General features: G+C 30.4%; 1 protein-coding gene and 2 long non-coding RNA genes across 3 annotated transcripts; 1 reads left to right on the top strand and 2 right to left on the bottom strand.

Moving 5' to 3' along the window:
- Window positions 1–4,531: 4,531 nt before the first annotated feature.
- Window positions 4,532–6,304, bottom strand: LOC129749311 (uncharacterized). Its single transcript, XM_055744254.1, has 3 exons — window positions 6,167–6,304; window positions 4,799–5,271; window positions 4,532–4,724 (listed from the first exon to the last, which is right to left on the bottom strand). The coding sequence occupies exons 1-3, from the start codon at window positions 6,199–6,201 to the stop codon at window positions 4,579–4,581; spliced, it is 654 nt and encodes a 217-aa protein (XP_055600229.1). The 5' UTR covers window positions 6,202–6,304; the 3' UTR covers window positions 4,532–4,578.
- A 7,687-nt stretch (window positions 6,305–13,991) lies between these two features.
- LOC129749316 (uncharacterized) lies at window positions 13,992–14,335 on the top strand. Its single transcript, XR_008738012.1, has 2 exons — window positions 13,992–14,119; window positions 14,186–14,335. It is a non-coding gene; the product is annotated as an uncharacterized LOC129749316 (long non-coding RNA).
- A 5,658-nt stretch (window positions 14,336–19,993) lies between these two features.
- On the bottom strand, window positions 19,994–20,411 carry LOC129749315 (uncharacterized). The gene is made up of 2 exons (XR_008738011.1): window positions 20,278–20,411; window positions 19,994–20,216 (listed from the first exon to the last, which is right to left on the bottom strand). It is a non-coding gene; the product is annotated as an uncharacterized LOC129749315 (long non-coding RNA).
- Between the last annotated feature and the right edge of the window lie 3,825 nt (window positions 20,412–24,236).

Genomic DNA, 24,236 nt, shown 5'->3' on the forward strand with positions numbered 1-24,236 from the left:
TGCCTATGATTCAATAACTGATTTCAAAAGACTTTCAATAATTTACTACCTTTCATTCAACCAAGGACTCAGATATTGCCCAAATATTCTTGTATCAAAGATATAATGCTTTCAAAAATTGAATTCTACTTACAATTTGTAGAAATTCAAAAAAGATATAGAATAAACTTCTTCTGACATCATTAAATAAGGTTATTGTATTGGATATTAAAATTTTAATTCATTCAACAACTTATTTTTTTTCTAGAGTGATTTTAAGCGTCTTTATGGCTTATTCATCCCGAAGATAGTTGAAGACTGCGAAATGATTTGATCTACGGTTTTAAAAATATCAAATTATCAATTTAGTTTAATTTTTCTATAAATCTTCATCAAAATTCCTTTTTTTGCAGGATTGAAAAAAATAACAAAATGAAAACTTCTTCAACTTTTTTCTTAGAATTCATAATCACTCGCGGTTTCTGAGAAAGTTGATCATTGAGAATTTGTATTTTACAGTCTTGTCAAAAGAGTACGCAAAATGAATAACTAATTTTTTGACCTAGTTTTAAAGTTATCTCGAAATCTAGTGCTGACAAAAAAAATGAATATTTGGACTCAGCAACTCCGAATAAGTAAATATCAGTTTTGAGATTCCTTGCACCTCGGAAAATAAGAATTTTGTTGTCTTGTGTAATGCTTTTTTCGGAAATTTCATGGGCAAATCAAGCTAAAAATTGATTAAATTAAATTGATTGAAATGAGTCATTTAACTTCAAAATAAGCAATCCACATTACCAAGATTTTCATGGTTCAGCCTTAGAAATCCCAAACAATAGGTTTCTGAATTAAATTAGGAAAGTTTATGAAATTTGTAAAAAAATTCTAGAATCAAAAATGTAAACTGTAACATTGACAAATCTCATTTAAAACCTATGAAATTATAAATTTTTCATTAATTAGAAACCATGCTTATCATCTCAATACAATGATTTCATACGGAACTTCAAATTATTAAAAAAAACTGTTGATTGGAAAAAGGAGGCTTCACGAAAAAAATTAAATAAATTGTAAAGAAAACTTTTTCAAAATAGGCACAGTAAAAAATCGCTGAAGTTAAGCTCCATGAAACTTTCCATGGAGAAAAATACCAAAATACCATTTTGATGACGAAAAATACCGATGTTGAAAAATCGCATTGGTTCGAACAAAAAAGGGTTTTTTTTTTTTCAGAAAACAGAAACAACTTTTTATGAACCTTCGAAAGACTTTCGAAAATTTTCCTTTTTAACAAGTTCGTCACCACGCTCCTTTTGACAATTTTACTAGCCAGCCCCAAAAATTTTTCGTAGCGAGGAAATAAAGAAGGCAAAACTCCAAAATTTAAAACGTGTTGCTAAACTGAGCGGGTATCTGGTGTCAGAGGGCATCACCCGTTTTTTAATAAATGAAAGGGAAGCAAACGGTGTTTGCTTTTTGTAAAAATTGAATCTTAGCTAAACATTTCAAATCTTTAAAAACATTCAAATTATTGAAAAATGATCCGGTTTTAGTGATGAAACTAAAAAATACGTTAAATTGTGCAAACTAAATTTTATTTTTAATGCGGCCCGCCGAAAGAATTTTATATTAAAAATGGCCCGTTGTTTCAAAAGGTTGCTCACCCCTGTCTTAAATCATGTGTAAATAAATCTAAGGATGGATGAAATTTTAATATTAACAAACGCATAATGCAAAACAATCATATCCCAGCATATGGAAACGCGATTTATGAGATTAATTTCTGATTTGCATTTTATTGCATATTGCCACAGTCATATAACTGAATTATAAAAATATTTATTTAAAAGCATTTGGAGATTGTCCGAAAAATATTTCAACACCAACAGTATATTGGATAATGAAAGCAATATAAAGTTTGTAGGTGATATCATTAAGCCAATCCGTCAAACGAGGTAAAGTTTTTTACGGCATCGAAAAATTTAAAAATTTGTACATCTATTGCTCGATTTTTTTAATTTTTTTATGAGAATCAAAATAAAAAAAAAACTCTTTTACGATGTTAAAAACTATGTCATCATAAATTTTTTATCATTCAATGATAACTTTATTACAGTATTTAAAAATAAAAATTGAATGAGTGTTGTGGTATACAAATGTTGCATCTAACCCTGCTTTTGCTTGATGCCCCATTTGACGGTAGTTAACAAAACCTGTAATTTTAAATAATTTTCCTTTAAGTTTACGAAGATTCATTTATTATTACAGCAAATGTCCCATAAAAAAGTTGTACACTAAAAATTAAATGTAATGTAATTTGGTTTTCGACCTGCAAAATTACGGTAAATGTCCTGTTCCTTTTTGTTACAGAACATTTGCGTAATTTTACAGGAAATAATTTTTGCTGCAAATGAGAAAATATGTTAGAAAATGTTTTTAGATCAGGAAAAAAAAACAATAAGCGAGAAAGAAAGAAGAAAATGAAACAACAAAACAAAGGAACAAAGAAGGAATAGTAAGTAAATCAATGGTAAGATACGTCTGATTCATTCATAAAACAACAAAGAAGAAATAACAAAATAAATACGAGTCAATCTTTTATTGTACATATTAGGAGACTAACTTAATATAAGCGCACGCTTAAATTTAGTAAGTATCTGGATGTGTACTGAAATAAAAGAGTGAAAGTCTAATCATAATCCCATAACCCATTTGGTTATGAGGCTAAGATTGGGCGGGGCTTATTGGCAATGAAAGTAGCCTCGGGATGTGCAGTTGCCATTCTGAAATGGGTTACTGGAATTTCAATAGAGCTAACACCACCAGCACCCGCGATTGAACAATGTTAATCAAGTAGAATAACATTGGCTCTTTTGCATAACATACCTGCCAGCTCAGGGGGTCGTTGGATGGATTATACATACATACATACAAATGAGAAAATATGTTAGAAAAGTACTTGCCACTTGTCACCTGCACTGATAACTTTAGCACATGAGTCACATTTGCGAATAATCTCTGCTCGAGTGTTAGGAATATTCGCAAATGAGTCACATGGGTGTTTTATTGTAATTTTTCCGTAAATACTTGTTATTAGCGCAAAATTAAACAAAAGTATTCTTTAAGGTGTTTTCTATCCGAATTATTGATAGGTTTCACCAACAAATGATGCATACGATTGTTTTCATGAAACAAGTTTCAAACTTTACAAGCGTTTTTCTCGGTTTGCAGTTTTAACACATGGGATTCATATGCGAATAGGGGTAGTATAAATATCGAAACGTGGATACCTACCAATAGCGCTTATTCAATAGATGTGAAGTTTTTTCCCTTTTTCAATTTGGGAAGAATTTCCTCTGTAAAGTGAAACATTTTAAAAGATGTCATATTTTTCGTTTTATTCATCCCATTTTAGGCCTCATTATTTATTGTTTTGAAGTTTAGAGCAGTGGTTTAAAAACTTTTTTACTCACCACCCCCTTTCGTAAGATTTTCCAGCCCAACGCTCCCTTCGTCAAATTTGTAGATTATCTAAAAAAAAAGATAATCTGGATCGATGAAAAACCATTAGCTTTTGGCTTTAAGTTGTTGTAACTCAAAATTCATTCAAATTATCATCAGCCAAAGGGGTAAGGGCTATGTCAAGTGTACAAATGGTCGATTTTGATTTGATAATTTCAAACGATTCTTCATATATCAAACTATCTTCGGTGATTTTTCAGATTTTAGTACATTTTTTACATACTATTCCGTTCAAAAGAAGAATGAAAAATAAAATTTTTGAATAATATGTATGGAAAATGGCAAAACATAACAACTTTAACCCTCATCCGCATTAGAGTGTCATTTTGACACTATTTCAATTTGAATGCTTGTAACTTTTTTCAGAAGCATCAAAAAACAAAAAAAAATTCGGGAACCCTAAATGAATTCAAAAGTTCTTTAATTTTCCATCTTTACTTTATTTATGGATTAACCCTGGAAGCCTGGACAAAAAAACTCCCTTTTCCGACTTAGAGTGTCATTTTGACACTCCAAAAGTAAAATCCATTTAAGTCGTTTGGATTGTTATGAACTTCATATGAAACTTATATCAATAGAAACCTTGTAATGTCAGTAAAATATGTTTAGAACATTATATATAGCTAAAGCCTCTAGTTTTCTCGTTATTCAGCATGAAAGAAAAAAAAATCCAAAAAAACATGCCTCACGAAAACTGCTGTAGTTCATATGTTACACTTCCAAAAAAATATTTGCCTTATGCATATGAAAGCTGAAGTTAATGTCTACATCATGGAACAAAGAAATATTTTTTTAAATTTTTAAATAGAAATATTTTTTTAAATTTTTTTAAATTTTTTAAAGTATTGGTATTATGAATGTTTGTTTTTTCAAAGGCAACACTCACATGCTTTCGATTAAGAGGTCTTAAAAAAGAATTTGAAATGCGTAGAAGTGGGATGTTTTATTTTTTTCAATTCTTTCGATAAAGCTCGAACAAACAGGCATACATAAGACGGAATTCGGAAGCTCAAAATTAAAACAAATGTACTAACAAAAACAGTCTTTTTATTGTAAAAACTCAAACAACATCTAATGTCATGCCCTCATGCCTTCATCAATATTAAATTCACATTTCATCATTTCAAAATAGACGCTCAGGTAGCCATTTTGACTGGAAAGTTGTTCCCAAAACACTACATGTAATGCCAACTCCGCCGGTGTAATGCAATGTCCAATGTTCTCTAAAATGAGAAAATAAATTAATTGTTAAATTTTGTATTGTTTTTTTTTTAAAAGAAATTTAAAAGAATCATACCAGCAATAGTTTTCCTCAGTTCAAGTTGCTTTTTGAATAACCCACCAACGTCTTCCAACACGCTTATCAGCTTCTGTAGATTCCACGTCCTGCCGATAACACCGTCATCCAACCCGGTTTGCTCCAACCTCAGCTTTTTGATCGATCTCTCCAGATCTCGTATCACATCATCCAAAATAGTATTTAAAATAGCCAAATTCTTGCAGTAAAGCTCCAAATTAGCCGGAAAAGGGTCAACAGAATCGCCTTTGCTTTCTAATACACCCTTTTTAACACCTTCAATGGCATTACAATACTGAGCACCTTTTTGGACCGTGATTTGCCACTTTTGGTACATGTCGACAATTTTGCGGACCATGTCATGCACCCGGGAAGCTCCGACCGTAGTGGCAGACGATGGTGTCCTCGGAGATTTTCCCTGGGGCCGTCCTTTTGGAGTGCTCTGCTGCCGGTCCGGAGTTGCTGTCGCCATGCTGATGATAAATGACAAATTAGAAAGAATGATAAAGCAGTGTTTGCAACCAAAAGTTTTTTTTTTCTGGTAATCAGCAGAATTATGCTGGTTTTTCCCGCTGACTTTCCAGCAATATTCTTGAAAATTGGTTTGATTAATCATTAATATCGAATGCACCGGAAGCATTTACTCGCCAAATATTTACACTCGCCAAAAATTTCGTTCCATTTTTGCGGCTTCCACCTTGGCACAGCGCCGAAGATTTTCATCGGATTGCAGACATTGAATCTGTTGAATCTGTGGCCAACAAAATCATCTATAACTTCAAAGACAAATCGATGCAGTCTTCCATCGCAGAGATTCGTTCTCGTTATAATTAGTTTAATAGTTTCAGTTTTCAGTTGTAAGTTTAAAGTATTCAGCAAGTTTAAGTCGAATAAACAAATTTTAGTGATTTGTTAACTATTGGGCCCTGAACAGTTCATTATTGAACTGAACATCTAATTTTATATAATAATGTAATAGAAATGTAGTGATGAATTGGTACGAATAAAGACATATTTTAGAAAAAGGCGTTCGAATTTCACTCAATTACATCTCACCTTCAAAAATAAACAAGTTCCGAATCTGATAAATCGACAATCGACAATCAATTGCTGAAAAATGGTTTTTTAGTAAGCCAACCAAAAATTTAGTGAGGAAACAAAATTTCTAACAAGTATGAGCAAAATATTTAACGATTAGCGTTTTTACGTTAGAAACTGGGATAAAGTTATGATAACAAAAAATATTTCAATGTTAGGTACACAAACCTTGAGTGAATTTACATTTGGAAGAGTTTTTTCCATTTCGAGAGATGGTGTTTAAAGTTTAGAGCTTTTATCATACAAAAAACAAGGAAGTTAACAACTTACCTGAAAATTAGCCAAAGACACTGGCAGAAAATCATTTACTTGATAGGATCAATTAAACACTGATTCAAGGCCAAAACGAGGTATCAATTGGTCAGAAAACAACTTCATCCAACTCCACCCGACTGCGCCGGCACAGTTTGTTTACAAATATAAAAATCCAACTAGAAAGATAACGTGATATAATTCCAATTGGAATTGCCCAAACAGACACTGAACTGAAACTCAATCAGATTTCTTGTTCGATCTAGTACCACAACATCGGATTTGAATTGGCGGTTATGCTAAGATGAACAAAGGTGGAAGATGGGAGAATGTAAAATCAGTTTGGAATATGCAAAATGATTCCGTTTCGTGTGTAAGTCAAAATGTGAAGAAAATTTTATGTTATCGACCGTTTATGATGTTTGATAATATATTTTTGGCTATTTTTCGATGTTGGATTTAAGGCAAACAACTTTCTTTTGTAAAATCAACCTTCGTTTGGAAAGATTTCAATAACATCAACCTATCAAACAAAACAATACATAATTTCTGAACTTTAAAAAGGAAAATGAATACAAATTTCTTATTTCTGAATTCTTAGTTCTGAGTTGAGAATGCGCAATTCAAAAATCTGGATTCTAAACCAAAAATACTTATTCCTATTTTCCGCTTTTCAGGTTATTCACTGTAAGTTTAGTAAATTATGAAATTATATCTGCATTTTCAGGTACAAATTGAGTTCTGCTGTTTAACCGTTTTCCAGATATTTAATTAAGAATAGAAAACTTAGAACTCCAAAGCCAAACATCAAAAATTTTAATTTTCAACACAACTCGACTAAGATTATTTTTAACAATCTGTTTAATCCTAGATTTATTTTTTTTTTAGTTTTCTCTCAAACATATTCGGAACAGATCAAAATTATGTAAACGGAAGCCTTCAGTGCATGGTTTTTTTTATGAATTTAATCGATATGGCAACTACTGATGCAGTACATGTGTCCATTTAACCACATTAGGTACATACAGGCCCGTGCGAAGGACCCGTCCATGGGGGGGGGTTCGAAAATCGAATTTACCTAGCAAATAACTAGGTATACCAAAAATGCACAAACAAAGGAAATTGAATTCTAAAACCATTTTCTTATTGATCACACAAACTCGAAAAAAAACAATTTCACTGATACGATACAAAATATATCAGAATCAAAGTTTCAATTCAATGTTATTTCTGGTAAGTTATTGATAAATTATTCAAAATGATGATCTTATTCTGATCTACAAATTTCAAGTCAATTTTTTCAAAACATAAGAAATTGAATGCCAAAAAAATTTCAATTAAACCAAAATTTTAAGCTTTGGATGAAAAAAAAAACCAGTGCACATAAATAGAATACATAAAATAAAACACCAAATTTTCAAAAATAATTTAATTCCTAATTTGAAATGTGATTTTCGATAAGGAAAAAATTACTTTTATGAACTTAAAAGATTTTATTCAAAACACATAGGGTATGATAAGTGATTCGATGATTTGCTGTAAATATTGGAAGCACAAAGCAAATACGAACTATGTTTGAATTGTGCATCAAAATTAATCTTGCTACATCGGAACATTTTTCACTCTTTCCATAGATTCCATTAAAAAAAGAATTTAAAAAAGTTAAAGTTTAAAATTTCAAGCCTTGAATAGTTTGTCACTGTCGATTTAAATATTGGGTCCAGAAATTGACAAAAGCAAGAAAATAATACCGTATTTTTTTTCACCTGGAGGCAAACTAGAGGCAACCTAGGTTCGCTCTAACTGCTGTCATCGTGCTCATTTATTGCTCGAGAGGCAACCTAGGTTCGCTCGAAAAACGGACGGAGTCGCCCTGAGAAGAAAGTCAGTTTTGCGAGAAGTTCACCAATACTCTCAACGTTGTTGTCGAAACATTAAACAGCTGTTTTTGGCTGAAAGCAAAACAGTTGAAATAATGAACGGGAAAATGATGATTGCCGCGATTTTGAACCTCTCAGCCAAGCAAAATCGTACTATCTGCTGTCCAGTGCAATCCGGACACAAAAAAAGGCAATCTGGATGTGAAGAACCGAATGAAGAAATCTAGACGGGAGAACAAAATGACAGCTGCATGTAAACATTGCGCTCGTTCTTACGCACACCTACGTATGGAATTACTCGAAACCCGAAAATCGTTTTTTTATTCTGACGGTTCCAGACCCAAATCCGGAATCAAAAAAAAAAAAAAAAAAATACGCCATAAGTCTTTCTTATTTAAAATTTATATTTATAGGATAGGTTTTTGTGCTCTGGAAACATAAACTTCTATATGTTCCAGAACTCAAAAATTCAGTGTTCATAACCATAGACGAACTTTTTAAAAATATTTCCAAAACTTGTATCAGTTTGACTTTAAAATTGAGAAAATTAATTTGAAAATTAAAATATCAATACAATTACATTTAATCAAAATATTTGAAAATTAAAATAAAACGGTAAGTCAATTTATCGGTCAAATTTATGTTATTTAAGTTAAATATTTCAAGATTATGAAAATAAAAATTGCATGAGGAAGATATTGATGACATGTGATGAAAATGTTTCGAATAAATTTCGACTCGCTCATTTTGAATATCTGTTCATTTCTTTCTTCCATCCGCCTAAAATTTTCAAAATCTTTCAATGCTATTACTTAAAGAACATAACTTTACCGATGGGTCGATATAATAAATGAACAAACAATACTTACGGTGATTAAACTCATCATAAATTGAAATATAAAGATTATATTTCATTCGACGAATTTGTAAATATCTGCAAAACTATTTGATTTTTTCAATGAAAAATATATTTTATTCAATTTAGTTGAAACTTCATTTAAAATTCGTAACAAAATATTTCCTTGAAAAAGTCGATGAAAACGTTTATTTAAAATTTGTTGTAATGTTTCAAGGTTTTGTCAGAAAAACGCAGAATTTAAAAAAATAATTTTCACGTTTTCAAATGTTAAAGGGCGTAAAAATTTACAAAAATAAGCTCTTAAATTCCTCGCACCTTCGAGTAATGTAAATTGGAGGCCTTGTGTAATTTATCAAAATAAAATTTAGGCTGAAATTGGTTTCGTGAAAAATATTTCATATCAGCAAAAAATTTGTAATGATATAAACGATTGTTTTTAATTATCTAAGTGATGAACAACACTTCTTAAAAAAAACAATTTTATAGGCGAGAAAGGGATTTTGTAAGTCAAGATTTGAGTTTAAACTCATGGTTTATTAAATTGCAGATCGAAATTGACAATTTAAAACAAGTTTCAATTCGTTAACGTCATACAGTGTCGTAGAATGAAATGTCTAAGACCTAGAATGATGTTCTATATCACTATCGCCGGAGGCGAGCCAATTTTCTGACATGTTTGTTAACACTTATTTTGAAACATCTTTTGGGATCAAGCAGTTTCACAAATAATTTCTTGGACTGAAAATTTTACTTGAAAAAATCTCCATGTGGAGGGGGGTTTAAACCTCTAAACCCTCCCCCACCCCCCGTTCGCACGACCTTGGGTACGTAATAAATTTTTAACTCGATTTTCAGCAAAAAAAACTGGAAAAGGTGGAAAAAGTCCAGCAATCCAAATTTTTGCTGGCAACAAGCTAAAATTATCTATTTTGCTGATTTTCCTGCACTTGATCTTCATTGTTGAAAAACCAGCAATAGATCTGTCAAACTCAAATTTTTTGTTGATTTTGCTCATTTTTCGTAGCGCGCGAAAAGTGTTTTACTCCATATTCCAGTGATAAAGTATTCAAACCAAAGGTATATTTTTTTTCGAAAAGATCGAGTATTTCGTTAAAGAATGAAATAGTTTTTATTTTTATTTCAGATGAAGTTCAATACTTGGCGTAAAGCGGTTAACCCATACTGGCAGATATTTTTTAATTTTGTTATTAATAATCAAATAAATGTCGCTGAAGAGAAACTAAACAACAAATTTCTTTTTATAAAAACAATTATAAATATGACGACCATTAGGGTTTAAATTTAAAATCTTATCTAGAAACCTAAATAATCCGGTTGTTTTTTTAAAAAAAAATTAAGATAACTGGTTGCCAGTAATTGAGGTTTTCCAACAATCAAATTCCAGTAAAATTTTGCTGGTTTCCAGCGAAATAAAATTTGCTGTGTTGGTCTATATCTTCAAAACCACCGGACTAAATTCTATGAAATTCGTAACTTTGAGTTGAGGAAAGTGTATAATTCTGATCAATATTCTCATAAAAAAAAAATCATAATGCGGGAAATTTGATCCTTTTTTCTTATTTTTTCATCTTATCTTTTTGAAAAAAATTTGCAGATCACTGTTTTTTGCATTTTCTGACAGCGTGTAATTTCAAGTTTGCATGCTGAAAAAGTTCGATCGATATATGAACTCGTAGATAATCTAAATGCGTGTACGTGGGATTAAAAATTGTGATATTTTGAAAGTTCCTTGGCTAGATCCTTTATTAAAGGACACTTGATTCTTAATCAGTGTGTTCTAAACTTTGGCAAAACCCATGCAAAATCTAAAGATAAAAGTTCCATTGACTATTTTTGCCATATGAGTTTTCATTTTACAGTTCATGTGTGACGAACAAAAAGGTTTCTTAAAGTTTGTCTTATACCCTGAGTTTTCAGTTTACAGTTCATGTGTGTTAAAAAAGATTTATAAAAGTTTATCTTATACGCTATATTCATTGCGTACTTAAAGGCGCAGATTTCTATTGCGCAGGAAATTATTGGATAAATATGATTCATTGAGTAAATATAAATAATTTCGTGCTGAGCAATGATCAGATTCAGAAGAAAAGTATATCTTTTTGGACTCGAGGGATCATGTGCAAACCTATATAATACATTTTGGAAAACTTTTTCGTGAAAAAATTGAGAGTTTACTATGGCATTAAAAAGTGCATATGATACTCTAGCAATTGACATATTGGAAAAACTTTTTTTTTTAATTTTTTCGTGTGAGAAACATTTCAATTGATAAAATAAAGATCTTAAAATCACATTTTGTTTGAATTTTCAAACCAAGTGCAATAACTTAAAAAATATTTTTTTTTTCTAAAGATAAGAGGTTTATTGTTTTGTTCTATTTGGAAAAATTTTCTAGACCATTTTATCTATGTAAGACATCTCATTTTCGAGATGCAGCTAAGAAATTAAGTACCCCAGATATCAAGTATTCTAATTCCTCCTTACTTTTTAGAGATGAATGAACTTTTAAGTTTAACGTCTCTCTAATCAAACAATCAATCAATCAACTCCTTACTGTTAATTTCTACAAAAATAATAACTTATTCAATGCAGGAGGATATCTGAAATTGGACTAGATTATAGATTAAAAAAAAAAACTTTTTTTAGAAAAAATTGCTAATTTTTAATTTTCTTACACTCATTATTCAAGTCGGTTACAACCTGGGAAAGTTTTTCTCAATTTTAAGAGTGATTTGTGCTTCAAAAATCAGCTGGGATGGGAATTTTATATACCAAAAAGACCTTATGGTTCACAATACATGGAAGAACAAGAGTGTTATTTTGAATTGTTTTGACGCCAATTTTCATAGCGGACATTATTGAAGGCAAACACGAAAATTGGGGGAGATATATCTCAGAAACATCTTGAGAAATATGTTCGTTTCAGTTTGTGTTCAATAAAATGATGAAATTCATTGAATTTTACCTTTTTTCATGTTTTTGCTCCTTAAATTTTTCAACTGAATCATTTTAGTTAGCTTTAATCAGGCATCTTTTGTTCTAGAAATTTTTAAAACATGGAATTCCTTGTGGGAAGGAATGAATTAAGCTTTTTTTGCATTTTATGTGTGATTTGAGAATTTCGAAACAAAAAAGGAGGATTTAAAAAAGTGATAAAAAATCAACATGCTGATACATATTTATTTGAATTTTTTTGTTAACTACAATCCAATCAAACAAAGATCATTCTTTTGTACTAAAATTTTCAAAAAATGATAACTAAAACAATCTTCAACTTAAAAATACTTCTCTTGAATTTAATAACTGACTTACGGTTATTAGAAATTTAATTTTAAAACAGAAATGATTAAAATGGAAGCTTTTTCAATCGAATTTATTCTATTTATGATTTAAAATTTGGAAAAAAAAGTTATCCCAATTTTCATGATTTTGAGTTATTTTTAAATTTTTAATTGTCAATTCCTAGTGATAAAAATGGTCACCAAAACAAATAACAGTTATTGACTTTGATGATTGGTACAGCTGAAATTATTCATTTCACATTCATTCACATTTGAAACATTCTGATATAACGTATTATTAAACAAAGGTTTAACTTTGTTTTGGTTGATCCTACAATTTCCTCGATTATTGTAGATGGAATTTATTAACACAGTTGGGCTCCGAAATAACAAAACAATTAAAACAACTCGTTATTGTGTTCCGTTAGAAGTAAAAAATAATCTAAATGGCTGTTCAAATGAAAACTGAACGATATGTTGAAAATGATCAGAAGAGAAATTAATAAACCAGGATGGTCTGAATAACAAATGCTAAATCCTAAATTCTCAGAACTGGTTTCGGAATCAAACTTTGAGTTTCGAATTTAGAGTCCTGAGATTTCCGAATCCAGAATTCCTTAAAGCAGTTTCATATTTTTGGATAAAGATTTCCGAATCCAAAATATTTTTTTTTTTTGTTTCGATTATAGTCGTTTTACCATCTTTATGGCATTCGCGACTTTATCAACGTTGCAGTTGGCGGATCGTTATTGAAAAACTATCCGGTACAACTGTGTTCGATGTTTACTCTTGGGCTCGAACTCTCGAACATCGGCTAAGGAGACAACAGACTTGCCAACTGAGCTATATCACAAGCCCCCGAATCCAAAATAATGTTTTCTGAACTCTTAATAATAAATTAGGCATTATATATTTTGAATTCTTTTTTGAAAAGATTGAATTCTGAATTTTGAACTTCAACTTGTAAAATCTGAACTCATAATAAAAGTAATTGTTCTTATATTAATCAAATATTTTTTCAACAATTGCATTGGTCTAGAATAAGGTTGCCAGAATTTATGCAGCACGTATCCGGGCCGGACAAATCCTGGTTTTTTTTATATAAAAACCTGGCAAAATTTGGGAATTTGAATTCGAATTTGTCGACCAAAAATCCGGTTAGTATTCGGGAAAATTTTATCAAAACCCTTAAATTACTTAACAAAATCAAGAAAAATTAAAAAAAAAGAATCATTAAAAATTATTGACATATTTTAAAACGTATTGAGGGCTTCCATAATACCTTGCATGATTATTTTCATGAAACTTGCCAAATAAAGAGAACAAATTCGGCCTAATTTTGGGCTTATTTCAATGAAATCGGGAAACCATCCCAGGCTGGACTGTTCCCTAATTTCCGGGCAAACAAGGATAAAACCGGGAAATTTGGCAACATTTGTCTAGAGGCATTTGTCTTATTTTAATTTAAAACATGGAATAATATTCATTTAACGTTAAAATCATAATTCTTACAATAAACACCGTGATTAAACTTTAAAGTTTGAGGAAACTTTCTATAAAACTTTTTTTTTTCTATCAATATTTTGTTTGTGTGAAAATATTTTTTGGTAATCTATCCATTTCCAAAAAGAACACAAAACCGTCTGAATTTTTTTTTAATTCAATTTCGACCAGTCGTATCGTATGTACATTTTCCCGAACTCGCTTTCTAAATGAATGAATTGTTTTGTAACTGAAACAAATGGTTGTTATTCTGTGAAAAAACAGTATAAAACCATCTAAAAAACGAAAGCAGGTATGACATTATTGTTGAAAGCCGAAGCTGGAACTCAACGTTGGTTTCAATCAATTATTTGGTTGTTAAGAAATCCGAATAAAAATGAAATATTTTACGCATGCATTTCTTTTAGTTTGTCTGGTATTGGCTGTCGTAAGTATTATTTAAGAAATAAACCTAAATAAGTTTACTCCATTTCTCCTATTGTTTGTATTTTAGGTAAACATAGTCAAGAGAGAACCTTTTTTACCTGTTCCCGCCCCTTAAAAAGCTACATTTTTTTATAACTAGCAGATTTGAGGAAGCTAAAAATGTCGATTATTTGATACAATATATGTAATTTGGAAATAAAAAAAACTTTACCACTTATACTTTTTTCATTCCATTTCACACATTCCCAAATATGCATAGAATAACCAGGGGTACATATTTATTTATTCAACATTTAAGTTAATTTATTTTCAGGTTGGGCTTGTGATATAGCTCAGTTGGCAAGTCTGTTATCTCCTGAGCCGATGTTCGCGAGTTCGAGCCCAAAAGTAAACATCGAACACAGTTGTACCGGATGAGTTTTTCAATAACGATCCGCCAACTGCAACGTTGATTAAGTCGCGAATGCCATAAAAATGGTAAAACGACTATAATCGAAACAAAAAAAAAATTCAGGTTTAAGCAGTGACTTATAAATAAACTTTGAAAAGGTGAATTAAAATGAATATTAAAATGTTATATTTCAGGATAAGTGATTGCAAAATAAAATGATTTTAATACTGAATATGGAGCTTTGTTTTGTTTGAATTTTTCAAAGCTTTATTTTGATAATAAAAGTGTTTTGGTTTATGTTCCCAGCAAGTCCCAGAAACAAATTTCATTTCATGAGAAAATTCATAACGTCATGAATCATGTACTTTTCCGTATACTTCAGCACTCGTAATATTTTCAATGTTGAATTTGAAAAATTTGTCTTCTTTTCTACAAAACGTTTTCAATGCGCCATGTTTATTTTAATCAGTTGCTCAAAAAAAAAATTGTTATTCGAAACATAGTTTAAAATTGTTTTTTCGTGCTTATTGAAAATAATTAATTTACTTAATGATACATTTTTATAAATGTTAATTTCGTGAAATATGTTTAAAAGTCGCAGTGTTGTTTTTGAATTTTTGAAATTTATAAACTATTCTTTTTTTAAATGTTAAAAAAGAAAACTCTTGGATTTTTAGTTAGGGATTTTAGATCAAGTATTTATGCAAATGAATTTAAAAAAAAATCTGCTGAAAAAAAACGTTCATTTTTCAGAGCGAAGAAAAACACAGGAGCTCCATAAAATCGTGCCTATGGATGTTTAAAGCTCCCGCAGCCCGTGGCGTAGGGGATAGCTTTCAAGTCTTCTAAGCCAGCGGGCATGAGATCGAATCCCGGACACGACATACATATTACACTTTCTAATGGGTGGGTTGATGGTTTTAGCATTTGTTAGATACTAGCCTTCATATTGTCGAAAAATGTATGCTTAGATTTAAGAAAAAGGAATCTTTTCGGGGAAATAACAAGTTTCATTGAGATCCTGTATGTTTCTGTGTTCGTTTTTTAAAATAAAGCATTACAATAGCTTTTAAATGAACTTTTTGTTTTAATGTGACAGTGGACATATTTACGGCGTCTTAGTTATTGTGTAATGTTCAGTATTTAAACAAAAAAAAAAGTCAATTTTCGTTAAATAAAAAAATTATGGCTTCGGAAATGAAAATTTGTGATATTGTTATTATAAAAAGTTTTATTAAGAGATTTTTGATTTTTATTTGTTTTCAAAAGTTGTCTTCATATAATCTTGAAAACACCTTACCTCAGTTTGATCATTTGGCTTTTGAAATGTCTTTAATTTTTGAAAAAAAAACTCGCAAATAAAAAACTTTTTCAATTTCTATCATTTTCATTGTTCGATCAATTACTATGTTTGTTAACTGATTGCCATTTCCATTAATTAAAATTTATAAAAACAATAAAAATTTTATATAACACTTGTTTTTGCTTATAACATATTTCTCGAGACAACAAACAATCAATTAGGTACTATTTCATATATAACAACATACAAAATATCCTGTTCACATTGCTTATATTGTCTGGTTTATTCCATTCCTAGCTTTGATGATGCCTTTGGTAAGTTAAGGATGTAGAAAAAAATTATTTTTTAGGAAGCTTGATTTGATTCAGCCTTTTATTTTGAGGATTAATACGTATCGTTGATCCCTCGATTAATAAAGCATACAAAAAAGCCTTATATTTTTTATCATTAAATGATAACAATGTTTTTTCCGTGTGTTAATTTAACACTAGAAAGACCGCACCAGTCAAAATGACTGGTGGGACACTTTGTTTGTTGAATATCTTTTAAACACTACGCTCTAAAAATTCGTAAAAAATACGACTTTTCATGAGTTTTGAATCTCTACAAAACTGTGTATTTTTTTATTTTTTTAGCTCTTTTAAAAAGCGAGAAAAATTTCGCCATGGACACTCGGACCGTGACCAGTCAAAATGACTGGTAAAATTCACGAACCAATAACTCAAACCAGATAAATTTTTTTCGCTTGCTTTTGGTTTTATTTGCAATCTACATTCAAGACAAAGAGCCTTAGTTGATTTATGGTGGACAGGAGTGTGTCATTAGCTATAAAATTATTGATTTTCGATGCGAAGTCATGGAAATTTGTAGAAAAAGTTCTCGGATCGACCGCTGTGTGGCGCTTCAAGCACTTGACTCCCAATTTTTTGGTCTGTTTTGTTGCTCAACTATAATCAAACTTTTTGTCAAAATTTGGCGAAATTTCATCAAGATTTGTAAAAGTTATGTTAGTTTTAATAGATGTCCATTCGAGTAATCGAGTAATTTTAGGTGATAAATATGTTTTATACTGAACTAGTATGATTAAAATAGTTATGGATTGTGTACTTATTTATTCAAATTTGAAGACCCTATGTCCATGAAACTGAACAATTTAAATGATTTTTTTTTTATATTTGATTATTCTTCATACGTTGGTTATCCACCATGGGTGCACGGATTCACAGCAGTTTCTGCCCAAGTATGTATTCACATGCATTCTTAGATTATTAGGTTTGATAAATTTTCATTTCAATTCAATTCAAGTCTCAACATGAAAGACATGATTTCGGCTTTGGTTTAGTTAAGATTTGTAATAATGCTTTTTAAAAAATTGAAAAAGTCCAATATTTGACTAAAACGCGGTGAATCTGTGCACCCATAGTGAAAAACCATATATATATACATAACACAAATTTCATTTGAATCTTTAAAAGTCTTTATTCTTTATCTTTAACATGCAAAAAAATTGATTTTGGATGAATGGCGGTGAATCCGTGCACCCATGGTAAATTGCTTTACTTATATAAAAAATATGCTTCAAAACCTACAATATCATGTCACTGAACGGGCCTAACGTGCCGACAGCATTGAACGCACTCATAGAGATGACAGTTCTCAAATGGGACGATGAGAGAGGGAGAAAAGAAAGCTGCGAATTAAGCGGGAAAGCGAAAGCAAAACATAAGGTCAAATTGTAAACAAACACAATAGGTGAATTGCGAAACGCATAATAGTTTCTTTTTCTTAAGTTGATTGTATCGCACCAAACGTTTGTGCTAATCAACAGGACACCTTTGTGCATTAGTACGGCAGTGAGCAGAAGTGAAATTTACTACATCCCAGCTAAGGTAGGCCAACGGAAAGTAGATTGTATACCTTTTATAATTTAACGTTATTCGAACGTAGGCTAAAGTGCTAACCTGGTAGTACGGTGGTACGCAAGTTTGTTGAACGGCAAAAAATCCAGCGAAGGTGAGAAATATTTAGAGAACTTATTGAAGCGCGTTCTTAATGTACAATTTGAAAGTTCAGGTGAAAAACGGAGGCACAAAGCTGAAAGGTTCAAGCAAAGGGTTACGAATTGTAAGGCCACTAAACGTAAGAAAGAAAAAAAACTATATACAATTTCATTATAATTTGTTAATCGAATTGTACCCGTAGGAATTTAAAACTCGTCCAACTTCGCCACGAATAAAGGAGTGTTACCAATTCGGAAATTACAATTCGATTAACAAATTATAATGAAATTATAAACGAATTTAAAATGTTACGCCATCTAAGGTGGACGAACCCTGGAAGCCTGGACAAAAAAAACTCCCTTTTCCGACTTAGAGTGTCATTTTGACACTCCAAAATTAAAATCTATTTAAGTCGTTTGAATTATTATGAACTTCATATAAAACTTATATCAATAGTAACCTTGTAATGTCAGTAAAATATGCTTAGAACATTATATATAACTAAAGTTACTAGTTTTCTCGTTATTCAGCATGAAAGAAAAAAACTCCGATAAAAAAATTCCTCACGAAAACTGCTGTAGTTCATATATTACACGTCCAAAAAAATATTTGCCTTATGCATATGAAAGCTGAAAACAATGCCTACATCATGAAGACAAGAAATATTTTTTTAATTTTTTTTTAATGAAATGGTCACAAAAAGTTCAAAAAAGTGGTCTAAAAAACCTACTTTTCATTCGATTGCTAGTAAATACTGTTTGAGCGATGGTAGAGTTTTGAAAAAAATATGGCTACAAAATTTATTAAAATTCCAACATTTTGCTGTTTTTAGATTTTTGATGCAACAAAAATTGAATTTACTGGAATTTTTCAAAGTTCACTACTTTGCGCGATTTTTTTACAAATTGAAATTTCATCTGTTTTTGTGATCCTCCGTCAGGTTGTACCCGGATTTTCAGTGCATTCACTTTGTTTGGACCAATCAAAAGTATATTTATTGGAAAGCAAATTTAATCTTCATTCTAGTGAAGTGCAACAAATCACGCTGTGAGATTTCACAAAAATATGAAAATTATAAACGTAAAATCATTCCTGAATTTCTAGAACCACAAGCAGCGCGTCCAGCAAAACGTGTTTGTTTGCTCTCCGAGTAGGTACGGTGGGTGGTGATTCGAGCAGAGAGCGAAACCGACAGACGAAGAAATGCACGACACGCATCGTTATTTCGTCTGTCGGCTTCGCTCTCTGCCCAAATCACCACCCACCGTACCAATTTTTGTTGCCTCAAAATTCTAAAGACAGCAAAATGTTGGAATTTTAATAAATTTTGTAGTCATATTTTTTTCAGTATTTACTAGCAATCGAATGAGAAGTAGGTTTTTTAGACCACTTCTTTGAACTTTTTGTGGCCATTTCAAAAAAAATTTAAATAAAAATTTAAAAAAATATTTCTTGTCTTCATGATGTAGGCATTAACTTCAGCTTTCATATGGATAAGGCAAATATTTTTTTGGACGTGTAATATATGAACTACAGCAGTTTTCGTGAGGCATGTTTTTTCGGATTTTTTTTTTTCTTTCATGCTGAATAACGAGAAAACTAGTAACTTTAGCTATATATAATGTTCTAAACATATTTTACTGACATTACAAGGTTTCTATTGATATAAGTTTTATTTAAATCGGTTGAACACGCCAAAAGTTATAACGATTTGAGCTTGTAGTGTCAAATTGACACTCCTAGTGCTGATTAGGGTAATGAAATCTAATGCGGATGAGGGTTAAGACCCCGGCACCCTCATATGCAACAAATCGTAACACTGCGTCACACCCTCCTAAGAAAATAAGGTAACGCTTGTAAATATCTCACCCCATATTTTTGAATTTTGATTTTCGAAGTTGAAAAAAGAGTTTTAATATAATATGTGTAAACATCGCTTCTTAGTACTTATGAGTTCGTGGGGGTCTAAATTCGGTTTTCCAACGGTTATTTCATGAATATTCAATACAAATCTAAAGAAGTCTCGCTCGGAATGTTTATAAGAGGAAAAGATACAAATACAGCTTAAATCATGTTGAAGTTTACCCCCCTAGGAGCGTTTCGTAATAAATGGATGCCCCCTAATCAGCTTAACTCTTTGTTTATTAGTGGTGAGGGATTTTTGAAGGAATAATCAGGGCATTGAAGTGATAAAACAAGTTTATATATTGATACAATTTCCATATGAAATATTCAAACCTTTAAACGACTATAAAAAAAAATAAAACTGATGACGCCACTAATAGTTGTTTTCCAGTAATAACTTTCCATTTAGCAGATGCTTTTTCCTTAGGATAAGGAATCACTTTTTTAAGGGGCTAGGAGTGGAAAACATTGCAGGATTTCTTATGGCTGCATGGCCGGTCTGAAATAAATTATTGATGAGATGAATTCTTCAAAGTTTTTACTTTTTATATAATACTTACTGCAGCCAGCATCAGACAAACCAAAATAAGTGCGTTAGTGAAAAATTTCATTTTTATCTATTATTCTAAACAATAAGCCAAAAATTCCAAAGTACAGCAACTACTTCGACTTTTCGAATAATGTGATACCAGCCTCGTTAGTTGGATGTTTTTATACCCATTTTTTTATATAAATCAACCAACATTCGATTCAGTAACAATAAGTTTCATTCATTCAGAAAGTAGGTTTTGGAAGATGAATAAAATGAACACAACATGCAAACATGTGGGATTAATTGCACCTTTTCCCTCAAAGCCGGTTTAAATTTTCTTTGTCAGAAATACTGTAAAAGAATTTTTTTTTAAATAATTCTCATTTGATTCAGAGTTTGTATCGGAAAATGCTTCCCATAGAAGTTTATAAATTTTTAAATCATTCTTATACACCGGTTGATCTTTTTTGTAAACACATTTATGTAGCACACTACCTAAATATATAGAAAGTGACATTCTACGAAAAAGTCTTAAGCAGTTATTTATGTCAAACATATTATTGGTCTTGACCGGACTTTTTTATTAAATGTTTTCAGTTTATGCTTTCTGCTAGATTCCTTAATATTCGATTAATACCCATAGTTGTATATAGATCAATGTAACTCCTGCTCAAGCGTTATCACGCTCTTGTATTATCTTTTAACTTTTAAAAGCTAAAAAATGGGTTTTAAATCAACTCTTCTGTTATTTTTTTTTTATAAATTTGTACAGGGTTTTCAAGCTTTTGGATGCAGTAGTTACTTAATGATTAAAGTTGATTTTTATGAATTTCTGATCATATATCAAAACTAATAACTAAATTTGAACAGCATGTTTTGGGCATAGCTATTCAAAGTATTTCAAGATTTAACAGTTTTTTTTATTCTTTGAATAAAAAGTCATTGCTGAAAGGCATCTCAGTTATTATCTAATATTCAGTATTTTTACCTTAAATTGTTTTGATTAATTCTCGCTGAAATCGAAATAATTGCCACTTTGGAAATGAAAATTTTAACTCATGTTTGATGTACATATGAAAAGCTTTGTTTAATTTTTTATTTTTTTTTCAAAAGCTGCTTTAATATACATTTGAGAACAGCTAATCTCAGTTTTATCATTGACCAGCCCGAGGCTGAAAGTCTCTATAATAAAGATAAAAAAAAAAGTTTTATCATTTTTCGTTTGTAAAGTTTTTCAATTGAAAAAAAAAAATCGCAAGTCAAGTGGTTTCTCCAAAATGGATTAGAACGGATTTTTTGCGAACAACTTTGGAAGGTTAGGATTAGAGATGTACCGAATAGTGGTATTCGGCGAACGGCCGAATACCGATTATTGACCTTTTCAACTATTCGGCCAAACGAATATTCGGCCGAATATTCGGTCGAATGTTCTATTGAATTTTCAATGAAAAAACCTTAAGCGATTATTTCAATGCTTTCTATTTCTTTCATATTGATGCCCCTCATGTTTTTAGTTAATTATTTTTAATCAGATGATATTATCGGATGATGTATTACAAGATATTTTTTAAGTAGGGGTCTTTCTGATTCTTAAATGTCACCAATAACTGAAAAGACATAAGATGACTAGTCGCTTCGAGGGCGTTTATCACCAAAGCGATTGCGTTCCTGTGAAATCTGGGATAAAAAATGTCGAGACAGGTGTCAAGCTATTTGAAATTGCTTCTCTGATATTGAATATACTTAGATGAAGGTCAAATTTGAGCAAAATATCTTTAAAATAGTTGCTGAAAGGATTGATTATCTTTAACCTTAAGCATACCATACTTTCAACTACACCTACCCAGACGGTCAAGCATCTAGATAGATTGTAGTAAGAATTAAAATTAAAATGGGCAAAATTCATGCGTAAATTTTGAAATTTTTGAAAAATTGAACACAAAATCTAAATAATTTCAAAGAGGAATATGAGTTTTTTATTTGATTTAGCAAATAATCTGATTAAACCCAAGCAAACCTCGGTAAGTATTAAACAATATCTGGACATCCCGTTCAGATTTGACTTATCTGGATTCTTTACTGGATTTATGGGCAAGCCAGAATATAACCAGAAAATCTGGAATAAACTATGATCAAAGTATAAAGCGATACCGTTCAGCATTCTCCTGTACGATCTACAGTGAAATATACGCGGATACACCTTAGATTTTTTGCTGAAACCATAAGTTTTTAATGATTGTGTAGCTTTTACAACATAACTTTTGGATATTTTTTAAATTATTAAAAATTATTTGGAAAATTTTAAAGTCTGTAGTAGATATTCGGCCTATTCGGCCGAATACCTAGCTCAACTATTCGGTGAGCCGAATATTCGGCTTAACGGTTTTTCGGCGATATTCGGCGCCGAATATTCGGCCGACCGAATATTCGGTACATCTCTAGTTAGGATCATTATGACTTAAAATGTGTTATTTTTTGTACTAATGTGCTGTTGTGCATTTCTGTTAGGGGAAAATCCTGCCATTCAGAACAAACATTGAATGACCTAATTTAGCAATGAAGACAATAGAAATGTTTAAATGATCTCCTTTTGTAGGAAATTTGGGCCACACATGAGTTTCAACCTACTGAAACAATGAGCTTTTTTAAGGCTTCAGAAAACGACATTTTACCAAGACGGTAACATTTTGCACCCATTCATGACAAATGTAATTTGAAAAGAAAATATTAAGGATACCTGACAAAAATGACAAAAATAACAAAAATGACAAAAGTGACAAAAATGACAAAAATGACAAAAATGACAAAAATGACAAAAATGACAAAAATGACAAAAATGACAAAAATGACAAAAATGACAAAAATGACAAAAATGACAAAAATGACAAAAATGACAAAAATGACAAAAATGACAAAAATGACAAAAATGACAAAAATGACAAAAATGACAAAAATGACAAAAATGACAAAAATGACAAAAATGACAAAAATGACAAAAATGACAAAAATGACAAAAATGACAAAAATGACAAAAATGACAAAAATGACAAAAATGACAAAAATGACAAAAATGACAAAAATGACAAAAATGACAAAAATGACAAAAATGACAAAAATGACAAAAATGACAAAAATGACAAAAATGACAAAAATGACAAAAATGACAAAAATGACAAAAATGACAAAAATGACAAAAATGACAAAAATGACAAAAATGACAAAAATGACAAAAATGACAAAAATGACAAAAATGACAAAAATGACAAAAATGACAAAAAATGACAAAAATGACAAAAATGACAAAAATGACAAAAATGACAAAAATGACAAAAATGACAAAAATGACAAAAAATGACAAAAATGACAAAAATGACAAAAATGACAAAAATGACAAAAATGACAAAAATGACAAAAATGACAAAAATGACAAAAATGACAAAAATGACAAAAATGACAAAAATGACAAAAATGACAAAAATGACAAAAATGACAAAAATGACAAAAATGACAAAAATGACAAAAATGACAAAAATGACAAAAATGACAAAAATGACAAAAATGACAAAAATGACAAAAATGACAAAAAGACAAAAATGACAAAAATGACAAAAATGACAAAAATGACAAAAATGACAAAAATGACAACAAAAATGACAAAAATGACAAAAATGACAAAAATGACAAAAATGACAAAAATGACAAAAATGACAAAAATGACAAAAATGACAAAAATTGACAAAAATGACAAAAATGACAAAAATGACAAAAATGACAAAAATGACAAAAATGACAAAAATGACAAAAATGACAAAAATGACAAAAATGACAAAAATGACAAAAATGACAAATATGACAAAAATGACAAAAATGACAAAAATGACAAAATGACAAAAATGACAAAAATGACAAAAATGACAAAAATGACAAAAATGACAAAAAATGACAAAAATGACAAAATGACAAAAATGACAAAAATGACAAAAGTGA

The sequence above is a fragment of the Uranotaenia lowii genome, chromosome 2, assembly GCF_029784155.1.
Source record: "Uranotaenia lowii strain MFRU-FL chromosome 2, ASM2978415v1, whole genome shotgun sequence".
Taxonomy (NCBI): Eukaryota; Metazoa; Arthropoda; class Insecta; order Diptera; family Culicidae; genus Uranotaenia; species Uranotaenia lowii.